The sequence below is a fragment of the Coenobita brevimanus genome, chromosome 13, assembly GCF_032717465.1.
Source record: "Coenobita brevimanus isolate Jiangsu-jjx chromosome 13, ASM3271746v2, whole genome shotgun sequence".
Lineage (NCBI taxonomy): Eukaryota > Metazoa > Arthropoda > Malacostraca > Decapoda > Coenobitidae > Coenobita > Coenobita brevimanus.
Genome location: NC_136966.1, coordinates 50,146,590 through 50,172,250, shown reverse-complemented (window position 1 = coordinate 50,172,250; position 25,661 = coordinate 50,146,590). Strand labels below are relative to the sequence as shown.

At 41.8% G+C, this 25,661-nt stretch overlaps 2 protein-coding genes across 2 annotated transcripts in view; both read left to right on the top strand.

Moving 5' to 3' along the window:
• LOC145415704 (sialate:O-sulfotransferase 1-like) overlaps nucleotides 1–3,295 on the top strand; it is a 49,550-nt gene extending 46,255 nt beyond the window's left edge. The window contains exon 8 of the mRNA XM_080284928.1: nucleotides 3,109–3,295. Within this exon, the coding sequence (XP_080141054.1) occupies nucleotides 3,109–3,295 (187 nt within the window). The remainder of the gene's footprint in view (nucleotides 1–3,108) is intronic.
• A 9,231-nt stretch (nucleotides 3,296–12,526) lies between these two features.
• On the top strand, nucleotides 12,527–21,161 carry LOC145415695 (sialate:O-sulfotransferase 1-like). Its single transcript, XM_080284915.1, has 8 exons — nucleotides 12,527–12,563; nucleotides 13,363–13,413; nucleotides 14,941–15,034; nucleotides 15,504–15,640; nucleotides 17,036–17,195; nucleotides 18,593–18,675; nucleotides 20,164–20,317; nucleotides 20,969–21,161. The coding sequence occupies exons 1-8, from the start codon at nucleotides 12,527–12,529 to the stop codon at nucleotides 21,159–21,161; spliced, it is 909 nt and encodes a 302-aa protein (XP_080141041.1).
• The last annotated feature ends 4,500 nt before the right edge of the window (nucleotides 21,162–25,661 follow it).

Sequence of the window (25,661 nt, the reverse complement as noted above, 5' to 3'; positions counted from 1 at the left end):
ACGAAGCTGAAATAGTAGTTTGTATGCTCGTTACAGAGAGACCATAGATAATATTTAGTGGTGATGGTGGTGGTGATGGTGGTGGAGGAATGGTGAAGACTGTGACGCTGGGAATTGGTGATTGCACTGATTTTGATGAGGAAAAAGTTAGGGATGATCAAGCAGATATAAACATATCATGGAAAAATATACAGTGTGTGGTGCTGTCGTGGTGGTGATGGTGATGGAATGGTGGAGACTGAAAGATGCTGGAGAAGTGGGAGATCGGTGACTGGCTCTGACGTTGGTGGGAGAAAGTGAAGTGATTAAATATAAGCAGATCATAAGATATATTTGACATTGGTGGTAATGAAAGAATGGTGGTGGAGATGGTGATAAGGTGGTAAGTGGGGAGGTTGGTCACTTTCTCTCATGCTGGAAAAATTAACGTGATAAAGACCAGTGTAAACAGAGAAGAGTATAAATGCCAGTGGTAGTGTTGTCGTGCTGATGGCCGTTGTCTGAGACGTGGAGAACTTGTGACGTGTACTGATACTGTTGAGGAAAAAGTCACCTGAATGATAAGACAAACAATCAGGCCCTTTTGATGACGGTTCCCCATCTGTACTTGAACAGTATGAGGAAGGGTTAATTCTGGCTATCACTCCTTCCCTCTCAGCAGAAGGTCAGTTCCTACAGGGGATTTAACATGAACTGATACACATACAGAATTGGTGGTGGTGGTGGCGGTGGAGATGGTGGTGGTGATGGAGATATGCGAATCGGTGACTTGCTGCTGGTGAGGAAGATATCAAGAGATGGATAAAGTTGATATATTGTACATAGATTTTAGAAGTTTTTCGAGAACGTGATTCTGCTCTGATGGTGATGAGGCAGATATCAAACAATGAATAAAGCAGACACACAGATTTGATAAGGTCTTTGAAGGCTGTGGTGATGAATGAGTATCAGTCAGGAAGAAAAAAATTGCCGAGCTTAAGTGATGTGAGTAAAAGTCTTTGCCTTCTATCCGTGTTACTGCCAGACGATTTTATTCAGCTTAGGGGAGATTTTTCTGACTAGAGTGGTTAATGGTAGTCTGCATCAACCCCCTTACTGCTACAAGCCCTCAAATTTGGGATGAAGAATAGTTAAAAAAAAAAAATGTTGCAGAGAAAGAGAGTTGATAGTGATTCCAGAATGCTCTTCGTTGTTGTGGGTGCTGTGAACAGTAATTTGCCGTGAAAATTGATGAGTTGTACTAATTTGTACGATTTAACAGCCGCGTGATGGTCACCCCTTTCACTACGAGAGTTCTCACAGTTATCGTCATCATCATCATCATCATCATATCATCATCATCTTTGTCAACATACCATCATCATCATCATCATCATCATCATCATCATCTTTAACATACTATCATCATCATCATCATCGTCATCATCTTTAACATACAGTCATCACTTTCATCATCATCATCATCATCATCATAACCTTTTGATCACTTAAGGACTGGACTGGTGCATGACCCCTTCAGTCCGATGACGTATTTCACATCTACAACCAAATATTACATTAATATTTGAAGAGGCATTTCATACGGGGGGGAGGGGTTTAGACACAGCCTTCAATAACCCCTTCACTACGAGGCGTCTCCGCTAACCTGAATAATTATCGCGTGGAGGTAGCAAGAATTAAAAGAAAATAAATCAGCGTAGAAAAGGAGTTAAGACCCTGGAATCCGGAGACGAGACGCTTGTTTGTTTATTTGTTTGACCGCATGCGTGTTTGTTTGTATGTTTTATTTTTTTCCCACTACCAGGCGATGTTACTCGGCTTTGGAGAGATTTTTCGAAGATGATTTTATATAACTTGAACTGCCCTCTTCACTATGGCGCGGGTGAGGGACGCCTTCATGTGGTGACATCGATGTGACCCGACGGTGGAGCTACCTAGTTATACAAACGTCCCAGTCCCCTCACTATCCTCCTAAAGGAGAATGGTGGACTGCAGGAGGAGGGCGACTTCAGCCTGTAGTCCACTCGGTTCATGTCTTGATGAGCTTGGGGTTACAACTATTGCTACCTTTTCACTCAATAAAAGAAAAAAGTTTGGTGATAGCACGAATGAAATGTATATATGCGTCATCGGTTTGAAGGGATCCATACAGGTGTTCGCCGGTATAAGCAGGTGTAGTAAGCAGCTGAAGTGTTACGGTACAGTCGGAGTAAAAAGCTCTTCTACTGTTCTACTGCGTCTGCTTCACACTTCGGGCATGTCCGTCACTTGCCATCCTGAAGCATTTGTTTCTGCTTCACTGCGTTTGCATCACAGTTAGGGTATGTTCGTCACTTGCCTCCCTGACGCATCATTTACTGCCCCACTGCGTCTGCTTCACACTTAAATTATATCTTTCAAGGTCCTTCCTGTTGCATCATATATTATTTCCACTGCATTTACTTCAGACTTGTAGAGTCTCATTCCTTCCTGACGCATCATGTACTATTTCATTGCGTCTACGTCACAGTTAGGACATGTTCGTCACTTTCCTCCTGACATTTTAATTCTGTTCCACCGCATATACTTCACACTTAAAGGGATGCCATCTTTCCTCCTCGACGCATTATAAAATATTCCATTGCGTTTGTGCTTCACTCTTTGACGCATCATATTTTGTTCCACTGCGTCCATACGTCAATTTTATGCGTCTCCTTCACTTTCCTCCTCCCGATTTTTGTTTTCTCTCCAATTTCAGTCAGATGCAGGAAACTTGCCTTATACTGTCTCCCTTCTTTGCCTCACCTCATACCTCCTGTAGTCTGTTTACTCTCGTCTGACACAGATCTCCAACTTCTTTCCGCTCGGTTAATGGCCAGATGTAGTCAGGTTGGTGGGTAAATTTGACTCGTAACCAAGGAGACTCATTCCTACCTCATAGCTAAGACTTATCAGATTTCACACAACCATGGCTAAGAATTCAGATTGGTTGATAAATTTGACTAGTAACCAAGGAGACTCATTCCACCCTTACAGCAAATACCATATTTCACACAATCATGGCTGGGTATTCAAGTTGTATGAGTGTTCTGGTTCCCTCAAATGAAAACAGACCAGCTATGCCCCCAGAGTCCCAGTGGACGAGGGTCGGCTGGCGTGCGTGTCCACCCACCTGAGCGGCTCCTTCAAGCGGCAGGGCAACAAGGACTTCGACCCCTACACCGATGACGAGAAGAAGCTGATGGCCGTGGCTGCGTTTAGAGTCAACCGTACCCTGCAGCTGCTCGGATACCAACCCCTGCCAACCTACACCTGACCAATGTATAGATTTAATTTTTAGATTGCGTTGTTCTAGGTAGCATAGGAGACTTCGTAGCGCCTTCCTCTTGGCGATTTATTTTGATTATTACACCTAAGCATCGGATCATGTGTTGTCTGTATTGTTTTAATATCGACTTTGCAGGAGGCTTCGTAATGCCCGTTCCTTGGTGATTCGTTTTTTCATATTACACTGCAGCATTTTCTTACATGTTGCTTGTATCGTTTTAACATCAATACACTTTGCATTAATAACAGCTATGACGATGCTGAGGTGTAGTTTACAAAATTAATCGCTAAGGAGGAGTTGCTGAGAAATCCCCCGAAGCATTTTTTTTTTTTTTTTTTTTTTTTTGTAATACGATTTCCAAGGGTCCTGTTCAGAGTGGCGTAGGAAGCTTCGTAGTGCCTCTTCCTTGGCGACTTATTTTGCGTATTGCATTTTGCATTCTTGCATTTTCTACTTATATCCGTATTTTAGTAGGCATAGGAGACTTCGCAGTTTCTGTTCCTTGGCGATTTATTTTGCATATTCCACCTTAAAGTTCTCTTATTGGCTTCGTTATGCCTCTTCCTTGTTGGTTTATTTTGCACACACACACACACACACACACACACACACACACACACACACACACACACACACACACACACACACACACACACACGACAAACTTTCTCTTCTGTGCTCTTTGCGTCGTTTTGATATCGACGTAGTTTAATTTACCATACAAGAGGATAGTGAAGTTTACCCTGCAGAATAAATCGCTAAGGAAGAGGTGTTACGGAAGCTCCAAAGTCACTCAAAATAGGGCTTCCAAGTTTCATACACCTTCCACACCTTTGTATGTTACGGTTGGCCCAGGGGGATTGTGGATCAGCATTTGCAAGTACTGTTTTAATTATCATCACCACCACCACCACCACCACCACCACCATTATCGACCTCTACCCTTTTATGTATTTATTTATTTGTTTATTAATCACTGGCAGATATCATACACATTAAACGCGACTGAGAGCTGCTGCAATCATCACTTCTAACCATCAGTAATATTAACCTCCTTTTTGAAACTGTGAGTAAAGTTCTGTATTAGATATTCTCTTTAAATCTGGATATTTGGTACAGTATTTTGTATCCGTCTCTGTTTAATATTAACAGTAAGTATTCTAACCCTCAGTAATATTTGCCTCCTCGTAGAAAATGTATATTACTTTTTGTGGTTTGTGGGTTTATGTTTCCTACTATTTTTTCCTACTAATTTTATGTAATATCTGTAACTAATCTAAGCTTTCTGTAACGCTAACTTCGTCTAATGTTTTTTGTATAGACTGTTGTATGATTTATTCCTGTTACGTATTTTTGCTACACCATTTTGTAACTATTAAATGTAATGTTCACACTAGCTGTAATAACCTTCGATAATACTGACCTCTTTAGAAGCTGTTTGTATACTGTTGTGATGTATGAATTATTCCCTTTCATTTATCGACCCTCTCTTAACCTTTTACACACACACACACACACACACACACACACACACACACACACACACACACACACACACACACACACACACACACACACACAGTACCAAAACTCCTCTTGAATGTTAAATTACCTAATGTTTCGATAGCTAGAATAAAATACAAATACAGACGTCATGATAACGAAGAGGACAATTACTCTCCTGGCATCATACGTTTGCCAGGTGTCGGGAAGGACGCGATTTCGATCCCAGTGTGGAGCAAGGAGCAGTTTGGTTATTTGGAGATCGTTGAAATAGGCTTTAGTGACTTTACTGGGGGAATGATCGAGGGGTGAGGGAGGGGTGAGGGGAAGAGCGAGCGTGTGGAGGTAGAGGAGGAATGAAGAGAAGAGGATGGGATGGGGAGATAAGGGAGGGCGTGTGAGAGGGGTGAGGGAGGGGTGAAGGGAAGAGGAAGGGAAGGAGTGTGAGAAGGGTAAGAGGGTTGAGGGAAGTGTGAGGGGGTGAGGGAGGGATGAGAAGGTGAGGGAGGAGAGAGAGGGTGAGGACATGAGGGAGGGGTGGGGGAGGGAGTGAGGGGGAGGAGAAGGAGTGAGGAGGAAGGAAGGGTCAGGGGTAAACTAGTAGCATATTGACAGTTATTCACACTTTTACGGATTCTCTTGTCCATCTCTTTGATCTTCCCCTTACCCCTTTGATTACCCTCCCTCACTCTTTGATGCCTGTCTTGTTTGAAATACCACTCACCCTCACTCCTCCCTCATTCCTCCCCATCCCCTTAGCCATCCTTTACCCCTCTCTAATCCTTCCTTTATCTCTCTGACACTCTCTCACCCGTGCTCTCACCCTTCCTTCATCCTGCCCTCCCTCCCTCCCCCTCCTTCGTCCCTTCTTCCCTCGCCCTCCTTCATCCCGCCCTCCGTCCCTCACTCCTCTCGCTTCCCTTTAACCTTCCTTCCCTTCCTTCATGTTCTCTATCTCTTCCCCAACAACCCCCGATTCCCCCCCTTGCACTATCCCCATCCCTACCCTCCCTCACCCTTACCCCTGTACCCTTTTCCCACCATCACCACTCTTCCCCTTCCCTCCCCTCCCTTTCTTGTTCCACCCACTTTCTCCACTCCACACTTCTCCCAAGTTTGTTCACTCAGGAGGTGCCAGTGATCGCCGGTTAAGCAGAAACTCGGTCAACTACTCCCCGGCTCGCACAGCCATATATTTTCTAAAATCCCTTCCATGATAACTACTTATAAGGAGTACATGATTTCTTCAATACTGTAATCATTGGTTATTATACCGGTTTTCTATATATGATTCACTAAGTAAAATACTGCAGAACAGTTAATTGAATGCGTAAAACAAGTGGTCCGTAAGCATTCATCGCATATCAGAAGTCTCGCTGCATGTTTAATTTGAAACACTTATCATTTACTTATCAAAGAGATTAATGTTTCCTCTGACAAATGCTGAAGATAGCGTACTAACTATGCGTTATAGATAAGGCACAATTTATGAAGCTGAAAAAATGCGAAGACGAAGCCACCGACCGAAAGCGCAAGTAGCGATGTTTGCAGGAAGACAACAACAAAAGTTGGCGCGGGAATGTGCATGCAATCTTGATATGCTTCCTGTTAATATTTTGCAGCCTAACGGCTTAATTTTATTATTATATGTGGACATACATGTCTGAAAGTTTTATTTGATCAAAACTGAATTAAAAGACATGACTGGGAATGAAAGTAATCGGTTTTAAGGTACGAAGAATAGTTGTCCCGAGGTTTAGACGGTTAGTTTAGAGACTTCCTTCAACTTATCGTACTGAAGCTTCTTGGCCTCATTTTTTTATTGGGGTGATATATTTCAAAAAGTATGCTAATGAACGAAGAGACAAAGGAAACACAAAACAGTAGTTTAGTTGACCTCGTTTTCATTTTCCAAATTAAGTTATCAGGTGAACAATGGCAGCGTTGGAGAGAACGCTTCAAACACTACAGTAACCCACTGGTAATATCAGCGTCGACTTGTGCCCTCACCTTCAAAATTGCTGAAGGTATGTTATCGCATCTTTCCTATGGGTTTATCTTTTTCCGCTTATCCCCTTCAGACTGGTGACGTATTATTATTATTTTTTTGTTTGTTCTTGCTGCCCTTAGACAATTTAGTTGAACTTTAGAAGCCATATTATGTTGTAACCAGGTTAAAACAACAGTCTTTACCCTCCACCTGACAAGGTGAGAGGAGGGCATTGTTATCATTGGTCCGTCCGTAGAGTTGGGCGGCAGGCGGCTGGCCGGCGTAGAGATTTCGTTTCCGGAGCAAATCTTAGAAGGTATAAACTGTATATAGTCATGAAATTTCACGTGTCTTATAGTGAGCTGGTGCCTTTCGATAGGTCGAATGCTGTGTCTTAAGTAGTTCTTTTACAAATAATGAAAAGGTAAAAAGGCGTAGAGATTTCGTTTCCGGAGCAAAACTCAGAAAGTATTAACTAGAGTCGTGAAATTTTCCTATAGTTATGTCTTATAGTGAACTGGTGCCTTTTCATAGGTAGAATGCTGTGTCTTAAGTAGTTCTTTTGAAAATAATGGAAAAGTAATAATTTTTTCTCAGAGATTTCAATGCGGCCGCGGAGATGGAAGATTGCAACGATGGTGGTGGTGGTCATGGTGATGATGATGATGATAGTTGAGATGATGACGATAGCGATTATGATGATGGCAGTGTTGGTGATGGTGGTGGTGGTGGTAATGATGATGGTGATGATGATGTTGATGGTGGTAGATGATGATGGTGGTGGTGGTGGTGATAGGTGAGATGATGATGATGATGGTAGTGGTAATATTCGTTAAGATGATGATGGATGGTGGTGGCAGTCGAGATGATGATGATGATGGTCGTGGTAGTGGAGATGATTTGATGATGATGGTAATGATGATGGTTTAATGTGATGACGACAATGGTGGTGGTGGTAATTGAGATGATGATGATAATGATGATTTTCTCTGTCATCTTTTTTAAGTCTCTGCGTTACACAGGAGGGGAGGGTGAGGTCCGGTATGCGCTTTGTCCGGTGTGTGGGAGGTGGGGGGGGTTTGTGTTTGGTTTGGCCAGGCGCATACCGTTGTCTGCGTTCGTTTTGTCCTAGTTTCAGTCCGTTCCGCTTTGAAGAGACTTTTTTTCGTTTTCTTGTCTTTTATTTTTTCTTCTATTGACAAGGTTTAGAGCAACATTTTTAGCCTGTTCTTACCTCCACACGAGTTTGTTCAGCTTTGAAGAGATTAGGAACAGATATGGAGTGAAAAACCGTCTCCATTAACCCCCTCGCAACATGACTTCTTTCCCACATCTGCATAGTCGCCTGGAGAACGCAAGAATACAACAGTTAAATCACGTCTCAGTCCTGATGGGGTTAGGGCCATACTATCCCTTCAGTTCGATGACATTTATTTCTACTGTATCTTTGCAACATTCATGACGTTGTGTTCAGCTAAAAGAGACAAGTTAGTGAAGGCTATATTTAACACCTTCAGTTCTACACTAATAGTCTCTCTCAATCTTTGTGAAGATATTGAGAATAAAAAAAGAAAAAAATATCACTGGATTGGCGAGGTTAACCCCAGCAATTTCATGACACCTTTTTAGAGGCGAGAGCATTCCTGGAGGCGGCCCTGTCGATCTGTCCTTCATTAATGATTTTCGGACACGAGGTGATATACTTTCCTTCAGCGACTTAAGTGGAGCCACACAATACCACACAAAATAACCCTCCCACATCACGCTACAGCACACAACTTAACCCTCCCACATCACGCCACAGCACTCAAAATAACCTTCCCACACCACACCACACCACACAAAATAACCCTTCCACATCACACCACACAAAATAACCCTCCCACATCACACCACTCCACACAAAATAACCCTTCCACATCACACCACACAAAATAACCCTCCCACATCACACCACACCACACAAAATAACCCACATCACACCACACCACACAAGTAACCCTCTTACATCACACCACTCCACACAAAATAACCCTTCCACATCACACCACTCCACACAAAATAACCCTCCCACATCACACCACTCCACACAAAATAACCCTCCCACATCACACCACTCCACACAAAATAACCCTCCCACATCACACCACACAAAATAACCCTCCCACATCACACCACACCACACAAAAGAACCTTCCTACATCACATCACACCACACAAGTAGCCCTCTTACATCACACCACACCACACAAAATAAACCTCCCACATCACACTACTCCACACAAAATAACACTCCCACACCACACCACTCCACACAAAATAACACTCCCACACCACACCACTCCACACAAAATAACCCTCACACATCACACCACACCATACCACACAAGTAACCTTCTCACATCACACCACACCACACAGTGACCCTCCTACATCACACCACAGCACACAAAATAACCCTCCCACATCACACCACACCATACCACACAAAATAATCCTTCCACATCACACCACACCGTAACACACAAAATAACCCTCCCACATCACACCACACCACACAAGTTTTTTTTTTTTTTTTTTTTTTAGATAATGAATGGAGGAAGGAAAAACAAAGAAAAAAAAAATAAGTCCATGTGCCTAAAGGCATCCTTCATTCATAAAATATTTATAACAACTGGATTTAAATTGAAGTGGATTAAATGTTTGTGGGAAACAACTGGATTAGCCTGAAACTCCCTCATCTATTACTTTTCGACGATCATTTGGATAGTCTCGTACCAGACGCTTAAGTGCAGGCGCGGGAAGACTTTTCAAATGGTTAGGATTTTATATAATTTTCAGTAGCTCCCTCACTATCTTACGTCTCCCCTACGCCGTAAAAAAAAAAAAGAAAAAAAAAAAGATCGTTTGTAAATAGCACGAACGTAGCAGAAAGAGGTCTGGTAGATGAAAAGGGTCCACTGCATACCGCGAGAGCAAAAGTGAGGACATGTTCCCAAGTTTATACCACACAATTTGATGATAGACACTGGCTGACCGTTCTCTATCGTTGCTGATTGCACTGTGTAATGTGGGCTGCAGGCTGAGCACAGCTAACAATAACAGGTGTTCATAAATGATAGTAAAAAAAATATAAGGCTCTTACTGAAACTTTCGATTAGCCAGATTTATCGGTACGGCTGTTACCGATGCATCACCTTGAACCCTTATCTGCTGATAAGGGTTGATAAGGTAGAACTCATTTTTTACACATTGTCCTCTAATGTAACTTAGACATTTCTGGAGCTATCCCTCCATCCCCTCCTGTCCTCTGACTTTCTTATGTCTGTCATCAATACTGCTTACTTCAAAAGATGTACTTTCGTCCCTCACTAGCCCCAGTACCAAGTAGGTGTATGGTCCTGTTGTTCCTGAGAACTCTGCTTCCGTGCTGACCCTCGGCGAAGGCAGGCTTTTTCGCCTTTGTATCCCTACATACACCTTTCCTTCTTGCTGGAAACTTAATGTCATTCAGCCTATACTGAGGAATTGACACTGCTCACAACTCTCTGTCACCCAGTTGGTTTAATATCTTGCATTTCTAATGTCTTTGACTCTGCCCTCAGCAGGAAGATATTCAGACATCTTTCCTCCACAAACTTCTTGCTGAGCGTCGGTATGGATTACATCAGGAACACCTCAGTGGTGATCTTGCTTTTCTGCCTTTCTCGTGGCCATCCTTTTTTCAAGAACTTGGTGAAACCTTCCTGTATTGTGTGAGACATCTTGAAGGCTTCCAACAAGGTCTGCCACACATTTTTTAACTTCCGGGGTGCCCCCCTATGGCCTCAAAGATTTCCATCACTCTTTCTGTACCTTCATTTGAAGTTTCGTCTATGGTCGTTGTGTAGGTGTAGTTGAAGACAGCCACTGTTCTTTTCCCAAATCTGTTACTAGTGGTGTTCCTTACGGATCTGTCCTTTCACTTATTCTTTTCCTCATATTCATCAGTGACCTTCTGAGGCGTACTTCTGGCCCTATCCACTCATATGCTGATGACTTAATCCTTCACATTTTCTTCTGTCTCAACATCCATCACAACAGACACTACATCAATCACTAGATGAGGCTCTGACTCACCTGTTTTCTAATGTGACTTATTTCTGCTTGGGGCAAAAGGAACATTATTACTGTTAATGGCTCAAAATTCCAGTTCCTCTCAATTCAACACACAGGACAATTACCTTACCTTCTTCAGCACACAGCTCAGTCTTTCAGTTTCTCGTCATATTTTCAGTTTCTTATTTTCTTGACATCCGTGTTAGAAAGATCATAATATTGCTGTAGCAAAACCAGATTCACAGAGGTTACGTGTGCTGAACCGACTCATGAATTCCTTTAGCCTCAGTTGCAGACTTTGTACACAACCCTTATTCGCCTAGATATGGAGTTCATATTTCATGCCTGAGGGCTTCCCGTATACATCACAAAACAGGGTGGAATTAAACGCTTTTTGTCTTTTCAACTTTCCTCCTCTAACTGACTCCACCCCTTTTCTGCGCTATAGTGTTGTGCCTTTCCCTATCTTCTTTCGCTGCTGATCTTGTTAATTTTCTTTATGCTCTCACTTCTGTCTCCTTCATTTTCATTTTGCCCTTTCTCTCCACAGGTCATCACCCCACCAATGCTTTCCACGTTGAATACGAGGCTGCTTCCAGTGACCCTTATCTTCGGGGTTGGCTTTTACCTCGTCTTCTTCCAGCACTATACGTATGTATGAATGCCAGTGTAATAATGACGATTATTAAGGTGATGAAAATAGTAGTAGTAGTAGTAGTAGTAGTAATAGTGGTGGTGGTGATGGTTGTGGTGGAAGTAGTAGTAGTAGTGTTGGTGCAGTAGTAGTACGGTATTGGTAGTAGTATCTATGTGCAAATAATGTGGCTAGAGGGAAACTTTAGCAAACACTCAAAGAGCTTTTAAAAACTGCACCGATATTACTCTCCATAAATTTACTTGAAATCGTTTGCTTAGTAAACAAGAGGAGTTTCTGATTTTGCATATTTCCTGTATAACACAGCATAATTTATGAACACATCTTTGTGGTGTATAGATATAGTAGGTCAGAATAGTTTACCACTTTTCAGTCTTTCCTACGAAATTTCCATGTCAGCGTTTCCTTGCTGCATGGTGGTCCTTCTCACCTTTTTCCTGCCAGCTTCGACTGGAGGGTTTGGTGGGTGGGGGAGAGCCTTCTTGCTTTATTATCTCTACCTTCAACTTGCAGAATTAGATATCATAGTGGTATTCTTCTCTGTAACAAGCATTCTCGAGAGGACTATTAGGTCTGTTGCTGTTTGCATTGCTTTGTAGTCTTTTGTATTTTGTGCTATATAGACATTTAACAGTTGCATTTGTGTATATAAATCCCATTCATTCGGTGCCATTTTTCCTCTTTTATTCTTACTGCATTCAGGCAGGTTTTACCCAGGGGTGGGAAATCAGGTTCTGAATGACCTGTTACTGACTTTCTCAGCCTCCATCAATACATAGGGAGTCTCCCAAGTTGACAGAATCATCAGACGGTAGCAAAATAAACTGAAACAACAGGTCACCAGATTCAGTGGCTTAAAACCATATTCATTTTGTCAGCAGACTAAATAAATGTCTTTCTCTCTCTCTCTCTCTCCAGGATCGACACTGTCCAAATGTCCTCTCTCTCTCTCTCCAGGATCGACACTGTCCAAATGTCCACTCAAGTCCCAGACACCAAAAATGAGACAGGTGAGATGACTGACTGGTAACAACGTGAGAAGATAAACACTAGTTTGACAAGTTGTCGTAATCCCACTGGCATAGGGGTCACTGAAGTGCCTCACCCTTAGTGTTGTGTTTTCCATCGTATATCTGACATTCTCTTGTGTGTTGTGTAATCTGTTTAGTATCATGTGGCGTTGGCCGGAATGGAATACTAAAGTTTTCTCGAGCATGAGAGAGTTGTCTCATCATCAACACTCAGACTTCTGTGAATCGCTCTCATTTGAATAAAACCATCCGGTCCGAGAAGCACTAGAATACTAGAGTTATTTCCATCATGAGAGGGTTAATAGTGACATTTGTAACATTCAGACCTCTATGACTCACTCTCTAAGTCAAATTAACTGGTATAATTAGGAATACAATACAAATGATGTATTCCGGTAGAAGGCGTTAACTTTCCAGACATTTGTAGACTTCCCTCTTATTTCTTGTCCTTAGAACATCGCCTCTATTCTCATGTTCCATTTAAGTTTTAGGCAGATTCTTATCTGATATGCTGCAGTGGTACCGATATGTTTTAATTCTGCTTCATTATTAATTCCTGCTTTCAGTGAGTGTAGTCAAATATGAAATTCAGTTAAGCATGTTAAAACGTCATTCCTTGTATTTTTATTCTACTTTGCCTGTTGCACCAGTTCTTATTTAATTACTGCCATTTAGTATTTCAAATTGCAGGACTTCAATGGAGCGACATTCTTTTAGATATTTTAGACCTGTTTGTGATGTGCATCTGTTACTAATTGGCCTATTTGTTCTGCTGCAGATGCGGAAATCCTGAAAAGGATTCTACACGGGACTATCAACCAGAGTCTGGGTAAGTTCACAGCTGGTTAGGGTGAGCTGGGGTCATTAGGTTTAGATAAGTGATGTGCCATGGAAAATATTGCTCAAGGCTGCAATCCTCTGCTCAGCTTCATGCAGCTTTGTGCCTTTAAAAGTGGCTTTGGTACCAGTGTGCCAACATTTGTTCATGAAACAATCACTAAAAAATACACATATGATTGCTAACATTACAGTATAAAAAAAATGCTAACGATTCTGGCAACACTTTCAGCATTGCCTGCAGGTTAACACGCATTATTTTTTACAAATATTTCCTTACACAAAAATTTAGGTGGGCATTAACTGCGGTGCTCAACCACAGCCATGTAAACAGTCACCGAAACATTGAATTACTGTACAGTATATTAGTTATTTTCTCATCATTTGTCATCACATATCTTGTATTTTTACTTTTCAAAAAAGCTGGGAGGGATTCAGTTACTCTCTGACAGCCGAGCATTTTCTCAAAGCAATATTATTAGCACTGCAATTGTACGTAAATGAAGTTTACTTGGTTTGGTTATTTATTGTTGAATATTAAATATTTTAGTTCTGAAGCTTATTTACAAATATCTTTCATTAACATTCATGTCAGCTTACATGCTCACATATCTTTCATAGTTGCCCAAAATTTGATGACATAGCGTACATTGTCTTTAGAAATTCATGCATAAATTACTTTCGTTCAGAAGGCAAAAACCCAACATAAAAATTTCACTTTATGCAGTAATCTTTAAAGATGTTACAATCTCTTATCAGTGGTCCTCATAATTTATGCATCATGTTGTGTTGAAAATGTTTCACCAATGAAAGCAATTTTTTAAAAGAGAAATATGTTGATATAAACTCCCCAAAAGGGGAGACTTTTCAATCATACGGTGCCCCAGAGGTGTACTGCACATCCATCACGAAAACTATAAGTGTACTGGGCTGTGGTTGCTATGTATCACAAGGGGCTGGTAGTCTCATCGGTTAAGGAAGCTCCCCAACATCTCTTCCTTACTGTAACATCGTTTCTGTACAGGTTTATTTTTGGATACGGGGGATACGTTATTCAAGGAGAGTGTGGTGATATAAGAATGATTTAAGCAACGGAGAAAATGACGGCAAGGTGTAATAAGAGAAATAAATCGCTAAGGAAGAGATGTTAGGGAACTTCCTTAACCAACGAGAATATGGGAAATGATTGTTACCCTCTGTGTTCCTGATACCCTCTTCTCCCCTAGTTATTACATGCGCGCGCACACACACACACACACACACACACACACACACACACACACACACACACACACACACACACACACACACACACACACACACACACACACACACACACACACACACACACACACACACACACACACACACACACACACACGAGAAAACGTGACACAGAGCTCCATCACAAGCAGTATCAAAACAAGAACAAAATCATTGCCATCTCACTTCTGTTTGCCCTGTCTCTTCGGCTTGTGTCTTTTACGTTCATCTCTTGTGTTCTGCCTTCACTCCCCAGACTCAGGCCACTTACCCCTGAACCTGCGCAAAGCATATTGGTTTCCGTGGAAGGACGACCCACCGGAAAGTGACTGCCGCAACTACACCACCAGGTCAGGGCAGGGCAGGGCAAGGCAGGGTAGGTTTGGTTCAGTCAGCTTAAATATGGTCATGTTAGGTCAAGAAAGGTCAGATCAGATAAGAGCTGGTTAGGTTATATCAAGTCAAGCATGGCAGTAAAGAGAAAATGGTCAGTTTTGGTTAGGTCGAGAAAGAGGAAGCCAAGATAGGTCAATAACTGTAAGCACAAGTTGAACCAAAAATGATGAGGTGAGGTGAGGTCAGGTGATAAATGGTCAAGTATGGTCAGGTCAGGTCAAGCATGGTTAGGTCAGGTCAAGAATGATCAGGTCATTATAGGTCAAGTATGATTAGGTGAAGAGTGTTGTAAGAGCAAAGAGTTATTCTAGTCGTCAGTGTCAAACTCCCATTATTACTGTATCTGTTATCCCTCACTCTCCACTTACCTATTTATACATCTGTCCACCTACGTATCTAATTATCCATCTGTTTACTTTCCAGGTTCGGCCATAATCTACCACGTGTGCGCCTTGTCTCGTACCCCTGCTCCGGCAACACCTGGACCCGCTACCTGCTGGAGGCCGCCACTGGGGTCTTCACGGGATCCATCTATAACGATCAAACCATTGCAAAAGCAGGTGGGAGCCATGCACACACATATATCTTGTTTTTTCGTGGAGGGAACAGTCTTAATGGCGTCTGGTCTATGGTTCTTTCTTCCATGCATTAAAAAATTTATATACCAGTATGGCTTATATTGTAGGCACTGTAGGATAGAATGATATAGATTGACGGTTGCACAGTTAGGGAGTCTTAATTCGATTCCTCTGTAATGATGAAAGCATTGCAGAAGTACAGTAGGTTGGAAAGAATACACACACAGATGGGTATTATGTATTGTGCAACATAGTAGACGAATATGGAACGGTAGATGTAGAATTATGCATGAAAACAAGTCATACGTTGTCCCCTCTCCATCAAGACGTAACTGTTCGCTACTTCCTAATCGTACGTCCGTCGTTCTGCACCTGTCTGTTTCATAATTCACGCCATGCAGTACCAATATATCGTACAGTAGGTAGATACACAGCGAGGGATGTACGGGAAGGTAGTAACAATATGTTTGTGGAGAGAGGAATGTATAAAACACACACACACACACACACACACACACTATATATATATATATATATATATATATATATATATATATATATATATATATATATATATATATATATATATATATATAGTATATAAATCTGATGATGCAGTTAATAATATCCAGTTCTGTAATAAACGAGTGGATGTAAAAAAAAAAAATATCTTTAATTTGTACCTTTTCCTTATATTTACCGAATTATACAACCCGTGTCATAGTTAGGAAGAAAACCCTTCATCAACCCCTTACCCACCTTAAACCAACTCTTCATCAGCCTTTCATAAACTTGTCAACTCTCTTGTCAACTCTTCAACATCTCATTTACATCAAACTGTTCTCAGGCTTTCACCATCGTATTATGATTATTATCTACGTATAAAATTACTAGAAATAGTGTGATAAAAGAATAAGTAAATAGAAATAAAAAATTAATAATTTATATTTTCCCATGGTATTTTACTATAGTCGTGTTCAAATATTGTTGGATCCATTTCCTGTGTTAGCGCTAATGCCAAGTTAAGTCACGATTGTATCTTCCCCCACTCCTCCAGTGCGCGTGTCCCGACATGTTATATATGGACTTAGCATCCTCCCACGGTCTACACCTACGTCTGCATGTTGGATTATAATTACTACATGCCATCATTTACTTCAGTGCCATCATCTGCGGCCAATCAGCAGCCGCAAATCAAACACACTCTACTCGCCCCATACATCTCAGGTGCACAAGTCAATCCAGTAGGGTATAGCATAGTATTCTAGTCTAAACTGTTGCTGCAGCTCAGCTTTCACGATGATGTGATGGCAGTTTTACGCCAAATAAACCAGTATAGTAATGATAAAGTGCTAAAAAGTCTTCTAATTTGACAAGGGCACCTGGGCGAGACGGTGGACCCCGACAGCGGACTAACACTGGTGCAGAAGACACATGGGCACTCCTTCCCCCAGTCCGATATCTCCGACCTCAAGCAGCGGATCTCACTCATTACTCCACATCTGCCCGCCGTCCTTCTCCTTCGTAATCCGGCCAGGTGAGAACTTTATTTGTATCTGTCTGTCGATTTAATCAATTTATTTTTGCCTATCTATCTCTGTATCTGTCTTTTGATCTGTCTATTGTTGTCTATCAGTCCGTTTTAATCTGCCCATATCTATCTGTTTATGTCTGTCTGCACAATTTTAATATTGACATAGTTTGCCTTGACAATATGTAACGGATACTGAAACGTAATGTGCAGAATGAATCACTAGGGAAAAAATGCTGCGAACTCTTTTACACCTTATGGAATACTGCCTTGAAAGTCAACATACACAACAACACACTAGTTTCATAGGTAGCATTGGAGACTTTGTAGTGCCTTTCCCATAGTGCTGTAATTCGACCAGCAAAAGCAAAATAATAATGGTATCAGTATCAGAAGGGAAAAATTATCGATGATCGAAATCGTACCGGAATCGGCAAAGTAACTATGAAAAATATATAAATTTTCATTCATCCAGTGAACCTAGACTGGCATTCATTTTTCCACCATTCAAGGTGTGAACTAACGCTGTAATGATGATTGTTTTGCAAAGATATGATCGTATCCCACATTCTGCTGGCCGTCTTAAGTGGTCAAATGCTTGGACTAAAACATACGGAATATTTAGACCATAATGTTATATCACTGTGGTTAGAATGAAGCTCAACACAAACAGCTAGACAGCAGTCTTCTGTCACAAGCTGTGGCAGACTGGTATGGGGTACACATTCATTCGCTGGCGGTGCTCCATCAGTGGTGTGGCTCAGGCCTAATGTTTAATTTCGATGGTACAACAGCTGTGAGTGGAAATTCAGTTTTTTTTTTCTTCTGTTAATCATCAGTTAAGTGTATATAAGTAATATACACAATACACAACTTAGTAAAGTAAGTTAGTGTTCTTGTGAGCCTTACCTTACCCCTTTTGGTGATTGATTATGGGTTGAGAGTACACCATAATATATACCCCCATAACAGTATTGTAACTTGATTATGTTTTTTTTTTTTTAATTAATATATTAGTATCAGCGTGCTCTGCTTCAGTAACGTACAAGAGGATATGAAAAACGTAACAGGCAGAATTAATCGCTGAAGAAGAGGCGTCATGAATTCTCCTACGCCACTTCGAACATGCCACACCTGTTACACTATAGTCCTTTTTAACTTGGCGGAGATTTTAGTCCGTTTGCAGCCTATCTTCCCTAACTTGATGGCAGAATAAGACCCTGCGGGTCTACATAATCTCCGTAGCACTTTTTTTTTTGACTAACGCCATAATCTTGTGTTAATCTCTTGCAGTAGCTAAGAATTCATTACAGGGAGGTATCACTTCTAGGCCAGGTTAGAGTGAAGAGTGTATAACACATTGAAAGGTGTGCTAAATCATTTCTCTCTCTCTTGCTGCCCAGAACCATCATATCTCACTGGAAGTATAAAGAGTCGGGGTCTTCACACCTGAAGCAGCTTCCAGATAAACTATTCAAGACTACGGGTGAGTGAGCAGGCGGTTCTCCTTCACCCTACCCTAGTTAACCTGCCCCAACCTTAACCTAGCCTACCGTGACCTATCCTGCCTAACCTGCACTGCCCTAACCTTAAACTACCCTACGTTGACGTACCCTGTCAAACACACCCTGCCTTAATCAACCCTATAAATTTCTTCTTTCTATCCCCAGACGATTTCATTCTGTTTAGGCAAGCTCTCTGATAGTGACAAGGTTAATGAAGGCTATATCTGACTCCTCCAGTTCCAAACGTACAAGTGCCTCCGAGACTGGAAGCGGGTGTATTGTTTGAACCTTTAGTTGTGAACCAATTATCTACAGTGTATTTTATTTCGGTTAACGTTTGATAATTTTGCCTTGCTCAAGAGAAAGCTAGGGCACCAAAAGTGTTCGAAGCTGCCACGATTTTATTTAGCTTTCAGAAAAACTCATTCCAGTCATAGGAATAAACAGGCATATACGGATCATTCGCTTAAAGTTGGCGGCTGGTGGTGGTGGTGATGGTGGTAGCAGTAGTGATGGTAATAGCAGTAGTAGTGGTCGTCGTAATAGTAGCAGTAGCAACCTCAGGCTCATGTGGAAGTGAACCCAGTGGACTGCAGGCTGAATTTGTTCTCCTTCTGTATTCCACCATCCTCCTTTAATGGGATAGGGAAGGAGCTGGAGGACGTTTGTATAACCAGGCAGTAGAGCCACCTAGTTATATGGGTGCCACCACATGAAGGCGTCCCTCTCCAGTCACACAGGGGTCAGTGAACACCTCATGTACTCTGTGGTGGAACAGACAAGAGAGAGAGAGAGAGAGAGAGAGAGATGGTGACTATGTAGGAAACAGTGGAAAGTTATAATCACTGGTCTATGGATCCGACTGCTGGGATGCGTATCGATTATTTCATTCGTCAGTAGCTATGTTCCTTTGCTTACTGAATACAGAATGATCCCTGGTTCCCTTGTGACCTTTCTTAAGCCTGCAGTGGGTTGTGTGGGTAAGTGGAAAAACGTCTGTGTAGTCTGTGTAACTCTTCTCCCTTCTGTCTATTGCCAGACTCCGTAATCTCGTAAGGGGACCACAAACAAATCACTCACCCCTCTCCTCTGCCATTTGTCTGGCCTTTCTCAACCCACACCTTCGTTCATATACCTCTTCACTCCATCCCTGTATCATCCTTAGTCTTCCCCTCGTCCTCTCCCCCACGATCTGACTAAAACTCTTCTAGTCAGTCTCACATCCTTCATCCCCTCCACATGAAGTATTTCTCTCAGTCACATCCACATCAACACCACAATGCTCCTTTATTTTGTCAGTGATTTGTCGGCTTCTTTACATAATTCCACATGCTCTTCCCACAAAACTCATCTCCTCTGCTGTTACACTTCCAATAGGGTCCAAGGCTTCACTTCAATATGTTAGAGTGGGAATCACACTGCACTCCTACCTTCCTCAGTTTGCTAAATGATCTCATGTTCCCTTCCAGACTTCCATAAATTCGCGGCGGACTGTGTGAGTAAGTGGGAGATCCTGGCCCTGGACCGTCTGCTGTGGTCAGAGGCGCCTGTCTTCGTCCTTCACTACGAGCATCTCCTGGCCAACCCTCTTCCCACTCTCAGGACACTCCTAGCCTTCCTCGGGTTCAGTGCTCATTATTGTACAGTCTGGTTGTTTACGTGACAGTGTTGTGCATAATTTAACTCAGTTAGGAAGAAGAAACTCAACGTCTTCATTAATCAGCACTGTCACAATGTGAGATTGGTGGTGTTCCATTTTGTATGGTTCCATCCATCTTTCCGTGTGGGGAGATTTGGTAAATCTTTCTGTAGTCAGTTGTCTATGTCTGTCACCAGACTTTCCTGATGACGACATTTTAATGAAAGTTGCATGCAAGTGGGGATTAATAGTCTAATTGTATTCAAGAATTGGGTTGCACCCATTTTTATTTAAGAATTTTAATGTACTCTTTTCACTATATACTGTATATATATATATATATATATATATATATATATATATATATATATATATATATATATATATATATATATGAAATCAGAGTTGTATATGCACGTTTTATGATTACACAAAAATACACATCATAATAATGTTATTGGCCACCCCGTTTGGGATACATGGCGTCTGGCAATGAATGAATGAAAATAATGTCATTAAGATAATCTTAGCACATGCCTTATGCACGAAGTAAAGGTTAAAATATCTGTACTCTCAGACCTGCATGTATGTCAGGCAGATCTTGTTTTTACTTACCTTTCACCTCGTATCCCCAGAGCCCCGGTGGACGAGGGTCGACTGGCGTGCGTGTCCACTCACCTGACCGGCTCCTTTAAGCGGCAGGGCAACAAGGACTTCGATCCCTTCACCAACGACGAGAAGAAGCTGATGGCTGTGGCTGCGTCCAGGGTCAACCGTACCCTGCAGCTGCTCGGATACCAACCCCTGCCGTACCACACCATCATCTAAGAAGACGTTTGTGTTCATGTTTGTTTCTCTGTGTTTTGTGTGCGCATGTGTCTGTGTATGCTTGTTCTTGTGTTCATTTTTGTTTATGTGTGCATAGATCGGTGTGCACATTTGCGTGTGTCTGTTTCTGTGTATGTACGGTTGTGTGTAGACATAGATCTCCAATAGAAACGAGAGGAGTATTTCTCTGACCTCAAACCGCACTATTATTTGATTCACTGGCTGTTTGTATCACCTTATACTGTGTAAATTACAGGGTACTCTGCATGATCTCCGGTAGTAGCTATGCGTGGTAGTTGTTTACTTTTTTGTTGTTGTTGTTGAATCATTAATTCTGCCTGTAATCTGTGAGCCTGATAGTTTTTTTTTCAAAAACCGTCCAGACTAAAAAGTTATTGAACTGCTTCATTTATGTCAGATACTGTAATTTTAGTTGTCTCTTTCCCCAAGACGCATAAATAATAGCTGGCTAGTACCATAAGTTAGTTGGTATATAATTTTGCATAGCGACCCTTCTCATCTTTTCCTGCCGGCCTTGATTGTAAAGGTTAAGATGAGGATTGAGTGTGCTGCTTTACTGTTCAGTATTCAACAGACAACTTTGTTAGGCTCAGTGTTCCTCATTAGACTTTGTACAGTAGTATAGATGGCATAGCAGACTTCATAGCGCCTCTTCCATAGCGATTTATTTTGCATCTCATACCTTAACTTCTCTTGCTTGTTGTTCAACCCGGTCAAAACAGCCGGGTTATATGGGTACCACCCAGCGTAGTAAATAGTTTCCTGGGTACTGGAAACCATTTGACTTGTCACTTAGTGTAGAGACCATAAGGCATTCCTACATAGAGTGGGTGATGGGCACCTCCACCTACCACATTTCTAAAACAGTGAATACTTAACGTTCTACTGTTTGCGTTGCTGTATAAATCTCGCCAGTTAATGTAGTTTGTGTTATTACCCTGCTGTGAAATTAGTTAAAATAATGTTAAAATTAAGCTTGCATGTGTGAAGAGCTGACGTTTAGCATACTGCTTTAGTTAACCCCGAAACTCTGTTAGTTCGTTTTCTGTATAGCACCTCTCTAAAAACACACACACACACACACACACACACACACACACACACACACACACACACACACACACACACACACACACACACACACACACACACACACACACACACACACACACACACACACACACACACACACACACACACACACACACACACACACACACACACACACACACACACACACACACACACACACACACACACACACACACACACACACACACACACACACACACACACACACACACACACACACACACACACACACACACACACACACACACACACACACACACACACACACACACACACACACACACACACACACACACACACACACACAGTACAGGTGTCGTGAAGAACTTGAATTCGATCCTAGTTTGGAGAAGGGAGCAGTTTGATTTTTTGAATTCGTTAAAATAGGCTGTAGTGACTTTATTGGGGAAATGATCGAGGGGTGAGGGAGGGGTGAGGGTTGGGTGAGGGAAAGAGAGAGGCGGTGAGGGTGGGATGAAGGGAAGAGGGAGGGTGAGGAGGCGAAGGTGGAATGAGGGGGTAAGGGGGGGCGTGAGGGAGGGGTGAGGAGGAGAGGAAGAGATGAGAGGGGTGAGGGAAGGGGAAAGGGAATGGAAGAGATGGAGTGCGGGAAGGGTGAGGGGGTGAGGAAATGGAGGAGGGATGAGGAGGTGAGGGAGGGGAGAGAGGGTGAGGAAATTTGGGAGATGTGACGAGGGGAGAAAGGGTGGGGGATGGGGTGAAGGAAAAGGAAAGATCAGGGGTAAACTAGTCTCTCTCTCTCTCTCTCCACAGACTTTGAAAATCTGTCCAGTGATTCTCCAGTGACCTTCACAGTTCACTGTTTTACCTTTATCAGTGTTTGTTTCATACACCCGTCTTATCTTTGCTTTTATCTCTGCCATTCTCTCCCCCTTTCGTTGCCAACCCTTCATTCCCTTCTCCTTTTCCTTCTTTCTCATCCCTCCATTCCTCCTCCTCAACCCATTCACCTCCCCCCCCCTCTCGCTTCCCTTAAACCTTCCTTCCTTTCCTTCTCTTCCTTCATCCCTTCCCCTCCAACCCCCTGTCCCCCCTCCCTCGCACTGCCCCCACCCCTTTCCTCCCTCACCCTCACCCCTGTACTGTACCTGTTTTCCCTTTATCACCACTCTCCTCCTCCCTTTCTCGTTCCACCCACTTTCCCCACACTCCTCCCTTCCCTCTCTCCCTCAATTTTTGCTTCCCCCCACCTCACTCACTCTCTCCACCCAACGCAGTCAACACACACAGTCGCCCATTAGTCGTAGCAGCGTCGACTCGTGTCCTCACATCAGAATTGCTAAAGGTATGTTATTGCATCTTTCCTATGGGTTTTTCTTCTCACGCTTTGCCCCTTCTGGCCGGTGACTTATTTTATTTTAATTTGCTCTTCCGACCCTTAGACAATTTAGGTGAACTTTAGAAACCATATTTTGTTGTGATGAGGTTAGAACAAGTATTTTTTTTATTTTGTTCTACTTACCTCCAAGCGAATATGTTCCGCATTGCAGAGACTTATTTTCCTTTTTTTTTTTTTTTTTTTTTTTTTTCACTGGCAAGGTTTAAAGCAACGTATTTTTTAGCATGTTCTCCTTACCTCCAGACGATTTTGCTCAGTTTTGAAGAGATCCGTAAAAGTGATAGAGTGAAAAACCGTCTCCATTAACCTCTGCAACCTGACTTCCTTCCGACATACAAAAGAATTGAAAGGAACAACAGACCTTATGGTCCTTTCGAGGCTGCTTGTTATAGAGTAGACTGTGACTACGAGATCTAATTATACATGTTGAAGGATAAGGATAGTTAAGCAAGAAGACATCCCACACCTCCAAACCCTCCAGTTAAAACTGGCAGGAAAAAGTGAGAAGGGCCACCATGCAGCATGAAAAAAACTGAAATGGAAATTCCATAGGAAAGACTGAAAAGGAATGGTTACATTCAATAATGCTTTATCTATAAGCTACTAGTTTGAGTGACCTGAAAGAGAAAGTAATAAAGTAAAACGAGCTATCAAATAAATTAGTAAGGCATAACATTATGTATGGGTACGTTGAGTTAATGGGGCATCCGTAGACACATTGTGGAAATTGAACAGCGTAGATGTTCATGGGTGGTGCAGCAGCCTTACCTGGCAACTGTAAGGATGGCAGCAGTCAATCAAACGCCAGCTCTGTTCACTCCACTGTGACAAGGAACTTCCGCATGTGGGACAAGTATACAAGTTACGTCCTGACGCAGTGACCCCTGGTACATAAAAAAAAAAAAAAAAATCCGATGGAAGTCACTTAACTAACAGGGACCCTCAGTGATCCACAGCCCATCGAAGGTCAAAAGTATGAGTAGTAACCGTAATCTCAGGGTGATCTGTGCAGATCCTTGTCTGTGCTTATATTACTTGTATTTGCATTTAACATACTGATAAATGTATAATGACGTGATACGATGCTATGTACGGGTATGTTAATGAACTTTCGCGTAGCTGGTAAAAGTAAGTCTGTACCGGATATTTACGACTCTGTTGATGAAGAAGGATTTTGCTTCATGGGATTTGAAATGCTTTCCCATGATTTTGTAGCCATTACTCCACTAAAATGTGTTATTCAATAGTGAACATACTTACCTGGGGGTCAGATAACAGATACTTAACCAAGCGATTTTTGAAGGTAAATAGGCTACTGTATCACAATTAAATACATTTGTGGGCAAATTGTTCCATATATTTACAACTCTGTTGAAGAAAAAATGCTTAGCTTCATATAACTGAAAGCGTTTACCAATAATTCTATGACCATTACATTTAGTGTAGTTTTACCAATCAACTGAGAAACATTATTCGATGGCCATATTATCATGTCCTTTGAGTAATTTGAATACTTGAATTAAATCTCCTCATAACCTGCGTTTAGTTACGGTAAAGAGATTCATAGTTTCTAAACGTTCCTCGTATGGTTTATTTTTCAATTTAGGCATCATCTTTGTCATTCTTGGTTGTACTCTCACAAGTTCCTCCACATCATTTACAATATGGTGACCAAAATTAATTGCAACACTCCTAGTGTGGGTGTACTAAGGAACTATACAAAATGAGGATGATGTTATCTGATTTATATTCAAATGCTCTACCTATGAATCCAATCAATTTATTGGCTTCCTTTACAGCTTCTGTACATTGTTTGCTTGGTTTCAAATTATGTTGTTATAACCCCTAAGTCTTTTTCATGGTTTATCCTATCAAGTTGGACATAATTCATGTTATAACTTGCTCTTACATTTTTACTGCCTATGTTTAACACTTTATATTTATTAAAGCTGAAATCCATTTGCCATGTTTTGGCCCAGTTAAACGTTTGATCAAGATCTCTCCGAATTACTTGCCTCTGCAATGCG